The following is a 7486-nucleotide window of genomic DNA, read 5'->3' as shown; positions in this document are numbered from 1 at the left end:
CAGTACCGGTGTATGCGCAGTCAGGTGCAGCTCAGTCCGTTTGGCAGCAGCCTTCGTATTTTATACCACCACCATCTTACCATTCAACGCCAAGAAGCATACCGCTTGAGGAGCATCTAGGAGCAAGACGTGTGGTTAATATGACGCAGCCGATCATCTCGGGTATGCAACCATCAGCCTCGATGATTTACCAGGGTATGTACAACGGCCAAAACGTGGCGGTCAATCCTGTAGTGGGTCAGTATACTCCCCCAACGACGGCGGTGAGTAATCGATGTTACGTGCATGACCTGCGAGAAGCAAATCAAAATTTTGTTCAAAATCCTTGGGTCTCCGTTAACCATTATATACCGCCATCGTCTGTGACACAGCAAGCCAATTATTCAAATCCTTTGCCTGTGTCATATTCGGATGGGAATTGGGGACAGAATAGAAATTCTGGGTACATGGGTCACGAATTTAATCAGCCTGCCATGTCTTATTCGCAACAAGTTCCAACGGGTACTCGTATGGCGGTGAACAATTCCAGAGTAACTAACCTCCCTAACACGGATCATCCACCTCCTCAAGATACATTCAGAGGACCAGACGCCCACCAATTAGCTGCACGTCATGTGGTTCCGAAGGATCTTCCATCGTTTGAGGGAAGCCCTGTGGAGTGGCCATTATTCTGGAGTAATTTCGAAACCTCGACGCAAATGTGTGGATACACGGATGCCGAAAATCTTTTGAGACTGCAGCGCTGTCTGAAAGGCGATGCAAGAAAAGCGGTTAGCAGTTTTTTGTTACATCCATCGAACGTTGGCGAGATTGTATCAACCCTTCGTATGTTGTATGGCCGACCAGATGCTATCATTGGTATGCTGCTCAATGAAGTTCGCAGCACTCCTACACCGAAACCGGAAAAGCTAGAGACTCTAGTAAATTTCGGATTGGTAGTTCGCAACCTTTGTGCTCATTTGGTGTCAGCTGGACAAGAGATGCATTTGGCTAATCCTATACTTCTCCAAGAGCTTGTGGAGAAGTTGCCAGCCAATATCAAATTGGGATGGGCAATGCACAAGCAATCTGTATTGGTAGAGGATTTACGCGCCTTTGCTGACTACATGAACACCATCATCAACGCCGCTAGCAGTGTGAGCAGTGGATTTTCGGAATGCACGAAACCAGATCGACAGAAAGGAAAGGCGTTTGTGAATTCGGTTCGCTCCGAGACCAACCCAGAAAGCTCTGAGAAAAACAACAACAACGAAGACAAACTGGGTGAATCTCAAGCACCAACGTTTTCTAACGTACGGCCGTGTGCAGTATGTCAAACCCCTGGACATAAGCCTAAGGAATGTCCCACCTTCAAGGCGAAGAAACTCGATGATCGTTGGAAGGCAGTTCAGGAAGCACATTTATGCAAACGGTGCTTATATCCGCACGGTAAATGGCCGTGCAAGGCTCCAGTATGCGGAACTGACGGTTGCCAAGAACATCATCACAGGTTCCTACATCCGGGAAATCCACTAGATGGAGAAAATTTCAGAAGGTCAGCTACAACAACAAGCAAAGGCGTAGTGACGGTTCATCAACATCAACATCAGAGGATACTGTTCCGCATCATTCCGGTTTCACTTCACGCTAACGGGAAAACAGTTAACACGTTCGCCTTTCTCGATGGGGGATCAGATTCAACGTTGCTGGAGAATTCTATAGCTAAGGAGCTTGGTGTCACGGGACCGGTGTTTCCGCTGTGCATGCAGTGGACCAACGGTGTAAAGCGTACCGAGGAAGATTCCCGACGAGTGCAAGTGGAGATTTCCGGAAGCAACTCTAACAAGCGCTTCTCATTGACTGGGGTACACACAGTATCCAGCTTGGACTTACCTCATCAAACCGTTGACTTCAATGAACTGCAGGCCAAATTTCCTCATTTGAAAGAGCTTCCTGTTACAAGTTACGATGATGCTGTACCAGGGTTACTGATCGGTCTGGATAACACCAAACTGAAGACGCCTCTCAAACTTAGGGAAGGTAAAGCGGATGCACCGGTTGCGGCGAAGACTCGTCTAGGCTGGACGCTGTATGGGAGATCAGGAGATGGGAATGTTACTTTATCCCACCGAGTTATGCACGTCTGCAATCGTCCAACGAATGACGAGCTTCACGAGATGGTGAAAAGCTTCTTCACCTTTGAAGGTGCAGGCGTTGGTGCAAACCAAATTGTCGAGTCAACCAGTGAAAAACGAGCTCGTGAGTTGATGGAAGCCACTACAGTGCGTACAAATTCAGGAAAGTTCCAAACAGGCCTGTTGTGGAAGCAGAACAAGGTGAAATTTCCTGACAGCAGGCCTATGGCGGAAAGAAGGTTGCAGTGCCTGGAAAAGCGGTTATCGAAGGATCCAAATCTGTACGAGAAGGTGCGGGACCAGATGGCTGATTACATAGCCAAAGGCTACGCTCATAGAGCCACAGAACAGGAGCTAAAGAAGACCGATCCAAGCCAGGTTTGGTATCTGCCACTGGGAGTAGTGACGAATCCCAAAAAGCCAGAGAAGGTTCGTGTAGTGTGGGACGCCGCAGCAACGGTGAACGGTGTTTCCCTGAATTCCGTTCTTCTTAAAGGTCCGGATCTGCTTCAGTCGCTTCCAACCGTTTTGTGCCGATTTCGACAAAAGGAGGTAGCCATCAACGCTGACATAAAGGAGATGTTCCACCAGGTGTTCATTAGGCCCGAAGATCGCCAAGCACTGCGGTTTCTCTGGCGAAACCACCCCTTGGAACCGGTGCAAGTCTTCGTGATGGATGTGGCTATATTTGGCTCAACCTGTTCACCATGTTCTGCCCAGTTCGTGAAGAATTTAAACGCTAGTGAGCAGTCGTCGGAGTTTCCCAGGGCTGCAGCCGCAGTAGTGGAAAACCATTATGTCGACGACTATTTGGATAGCGTTGACACAATAGAAGAAGCAGTACAACTGGCAAAGGAGGTAAAAACTGTACATGAACGCGGAGGATTCGAACTTCGACATTGGCTGTCTAGTTCTGCAGAAGTACTCAAGAAGATTGGTGAAGAACCAACCGAATCGACGAAGAACTTTGTGGTGGGGAAAGGTAGCGGCTCAGAACGAGTTTTGGGCATGATCTGGTTACCCCAAGAAGACTTATTTTCCTTTGCGATACACTTTCGAAGCGACCTCGAGAAGTTGTTGAATGGAATATCCTATCCTACCAAAAGGGAACTTCTCAGCCTAGTCATGAGCGTATTCGACCCACTTGGGCTGGTGGCAAACTTCGTGATCCACGGCAAAGTGTTGGTGCAAGATGTGTGGAGATCGGGTATAGGATGGGATGAACAAATTCCAGGGGAAATCTTCCCATTGTGGCAACGGTGGGTTCTAGCACTCCAAGATCTGAGACATGTGCGAATAGAACGCTGCTATTTCCCGGGATATGGTCCAAAAGCCTTCGAGACTCTGGAACTACACGTTTTTGTGGATGCAAGTCTATCTGCCTATGCGGCAGCTGCCTACTTCCGGATCGTAGATCGTGGAACTATCCGCTGCTGTCTGGTAGCGTCCAAAACCAAGGTTGCACCACTCAAACAACTCTCTGTACCGAGACTAGAGCTGCAAGCTGCTGTCATCGGTGCAAGGCTGATGAAAACCATCATTGCCAGTCACACCATTCCAATCAACAGGAAGATATTCTGGAGCGATTCGAACACTGTCCTGGCTTGGCTTCGATCTGATCAACGGAAGTTTCATCAATTTGTAGCCTTCAGGGTCGGTGACATTCTGGAAATTACTGACGTATCCGAATGGAGAAAGGTGCCTACGAGGTGGAACGTGTCGGACGAAGCCACGAAGTGGGGAAACGGCCCGAATGCTACCGTAAATAGTAGGTGGCTCAGAGGCCCGGAATTCCTTTACAAGGATGAGCTAGAGTGGCCAGAACAGGAAATGGAATGTACAACTTCTGAGGAGATACGGGCAGTCAACATCCATCGCACAGCAGTAGCAGGTGAAACAATTGGGTTTGACCGATTCTCGAAATGGGAAAGATTGCTTAGGACTGTAGGGTACGTGCGGCGATTCCGAGACATCTGCTTGAGGAAGAAGAACAAGCTGCCACTTCCGAATCCTGAGATTCTGAGCAGCGAAGAGCTCCGGGAAGCTGAACATACGGTGCTGAGAATGATTCAACGTGAAGTATTCGCTGATGAGTATGCTTCTTTGGAATCCAACAATAAAGTCCCACTAATCCAATGTAAGGCAGTGGCGAAGAGTAGCAGGATCTACAAGTTGTGTCCATTCATCGGAGCTGATGGCGTAATCCGAAAGGATGGGAGGATCGGTGCTGCTTCCTGGCTGGCCTTTGAAGCAAAGTATCCTGCGATTTTACCCAAAACCCATTACGTGACGGCATTGATCATCGACAGCTTTCATCGAAAATTCGGGCATGCAAATAAAGAGACGATCGTAAACGAGATCAGGCAACAGTTCCATGTGTCCGAGCTCAGAGCTGCGGTAGGAAAGGTGGTAAAGGAGTGTTGCAGGTGCAAAATGCGCAAGACGATTCCACAGCCTCCCCGTATGAGCCAACTTCCGGAAGCGCGTCTAACTCCATACGTCAGGCCGTTCACCTTTACTGGTTTGGACTATTTTGGACCAATTACTGTCAGATTTGGGCGTGGTACCGTGAAACGCTGGGTGGCATTATTCACCTGCCTCACAACGCGGGCAGTTCATTTGGAGGTTGCGTTCACTTTGTCTACGGAATCATGCAAGTTAGCCGTGCGAAGATTCATCGCTCGGCGTGGTGCACCTCTGGAGATCTATTCGGATCAGGGAACAAATTTCCTAGGAGCTCGGAAGGAACTGCAACAAGAAATCAAGAAAGTTAATCATGAACTGGCCTCAACGTTCACGAATGCAGCAACGCAGTGGAAGCTGAATCCTCCGTATGCTCCGCATATGGGCGGCATCTGGGAAAGATTGGTGCGTTCCGTGAAGGCTGGTCTGGCCGCCATGGAGATGCCAAGGAATCCGGACGAAGAAACCTTCATCACGGCGTTGGCGGAAGCAGAGTCGATGGTGAACACTCGTCCTCTTACCTACCTTCCGCTGGATTCGAAGGAAAGTGAAGCACTTACCCCGAACCACTTCTTACTTCTAAGCTCCAACGGAGTATGTCAACCAACCGTCGCTCCGTTGGATATTACATCGGCTATACGTTCTAATTGGAACCACGTTCAAGTCATGCTTGACCGCTTTTGGAATCGGTGGATAAAAGAATATATTCCAGTCATCTCACGACAGTCGAAGTGGTTCCAGGAAGTGAAACCGATCCAAGTCGGAGACTTGGTCGTAGTCGTGAACGAGGCAAGGAGGAATAGCTGGGAGCGAGGAGTCGTTGAGAAGGTGTATCCGGGGAAGGATGGACGCATACGAAGCGCAAATGTGAGGACTGCGACGGGTATACTTCAGCGGCCGTTGACCAAGCTGGCGGTACTGGACGTGCTTGAGCAAGTTGATATGGCTGAAGGAACTTCAAGCAATACGGGGTGGAGTGTGTGCGCAACGGTACCAGACCCCCCGTAAACAGCAAACGCTGACGATACCCTGTAGAACTAACGGTTAAATGATAACGTCACCGGACAACGTCAAGTGAGAAGTCGTCAGCTTGAGTTGTCAGTTATCACTTTCTTTATCATTGTTAAGTTACTACCATGATCAACACAGAACATACAACACCTTAAAAATTAGTAATTGTTAAACGTTGGACTATACATTTGTTAATTATAAATATAATTGTAAGTACACTTTGCTTTAAAATAAACACATACTAATTGAAACATATCATTTACAAGAACTCAACGAATAAGCATAAACTATTGTTACGACAGACGAATAATTGTTTACGAAGTGGATTAAAATTGTAAGTAACCTAAAATGTGCTAAAAACATGCGTTGAAACTAAAAAATAATAAATTTACAGCTAAAAGCTAACTCTAAACAAACAAACATACGAGTTTGCCTTTAAGAGGTCCGAACGACTTCATCGTCTCCGTAACAATGGGAATGTTCACAATTATGAACATTTAGGTTCCTTCTTAACATTTTGGGGAGAGGGGGAGGATAATTTCATATTTTTTATTTATTAAACTAATAATCTCTCAAAAACATTTCATATTTTGTGGATTACCCCTTACAGTAAATGAAAATGATATATAAGTGCCAACATTTCAAAGGGGCGTAATTGCATTTGTAAACAGTGGCTTTAGTCGTCATTTCCTCGCGAATAAAATCTCACTCATGAAAATTAATAACACTAGCAGGTAGATGAATGTTTCCTCTACCAGCTAGCATTGTTGATTTAGAAGGGTGAGCTTTTATTTGCGAGAAATCGACAGCTAAAGTCATTGTTTACAAAAGCAATCACGCCCCTTTGAAATGTTGGCACTGAGTTTAAACTCACCCCAGTGAGGCAATCTCTGCGGTGCTTTTCACTGACAATTCAAGCGCTCCGTCTCTCGAAGCTGGTGCTAGTGCCAACGCACGAGAGAGCGTTTGTATCGCACTCGAGTGAGGTGAGCTGTACACGCGAGTGCAATCTTATTTTCATCTCCACACTTTGCTTACACTGCGGAGAATAGCAACTCTGATTCTTAATATTTTTTTTTTTTTTTCTCTGTTCGGGACCTAACCCTACTGCGACCAGTAAATTGATCTATTGTAGTATATCCCGTGTCCTTAGTTTAGTGCATGTCGTATTACTCCATCACTATTGAGAAATGATGAAGTATTCGTTTTTTTTACAGTTGTCACTCTTGCATTTATCGCAAGGATCCGACTCTAATTGAAAGGTCCCGCTATTTATACCCTTCGGAGTGTTGAAACACCCTCCAAAGGCGCGCCCCTTTGTCAATCAAAATTGGATTCCTTAGCAACAAAATTAAGGTATGACACCGATAATGACCATGCATCAGAACCCTAGTCTTAACCACTTCAAACTAGGGAACAACGAATAGAAGATTAAGAATCACATAGATGAAGACAACTAACACATTTTTTCCTTCTTTCAAGATCATCCTCGGTAGACAAAGCCGAGTCTTGTCACTATCAACAAGGCATAAAAAGTAACAAGGACTAAGATGTGTTCCTTGGATTACTGAAAAATCCTGTTCCCCTAGTCAGGAACTAGGGAACAACGAATAGAAGATTAGGAATCACATAGATGAAGACAACTAACTCATTTTTTTCCTTGTTTAAAGATCATCCTCGGTAGACAAAGCCGAGTCTTGTCACTATCAACAAGGCATAAAAAGTAACAAGGACTAAGATGTGTTCCTTGGATTACTGAAAAATCCTATTCCTCTAGTTTGAAGTAGTCAGGACTAGGAATCGGTGGTAGATCTTACATCCCGTAACGTACCACGAAAAGGTGATCTACCCACATTACTGGGCATTCTTAATATACAATTTAGTGAACTTTTTCCATT

The 7486-nt window shown here is 46.1% G+C and overlaps 1 protein-coding gene across 1 annotated transcript; it reads left to right on the top strand.

The window, feature by feature from the left end:
• Window positions 1-1055: 1055 nt before the first annotated feature.
• LOC135702590 (uncharacterized) lies at window positions 1056-5585 on the top strand. Its single transcript, XM_065223641.1, has one exon. It carries the CDS (start codon window positions 1056-1058, stop codon window positions 5583-5585), a length of 4530 nt encoding a protein of 1509 aa, XP_065079713.1.
• Window positions 5586-7486: the final 1901 nt, after the last annotated feature.

The sequence above is a fragment of the Ochlerotatus camptorhynchus genome, unplaced genomic scaffold (assembly GCF_037179485.1).
Source record: "Ochlerotatus camptorhynchus isolate MF236.1 unplaced genomic scaffold, CSIRO-AGI_Acam_v1.1 ptg000193l, whole genome shotgun sequence".
In the NCBI taxonomy this organism is placed as follows: Eukaryota; Metazoa; Arthropoda; class Insecta; order Diptera; family Culicidae; genus Ochlerotatus; species Ochlerotatus camptorhynchus.
The sequence above is the reverse complement of the archived record's forward strand: the minus strand, read 5'-3'. Positions and strand labels throughout refer to the sequence as shown.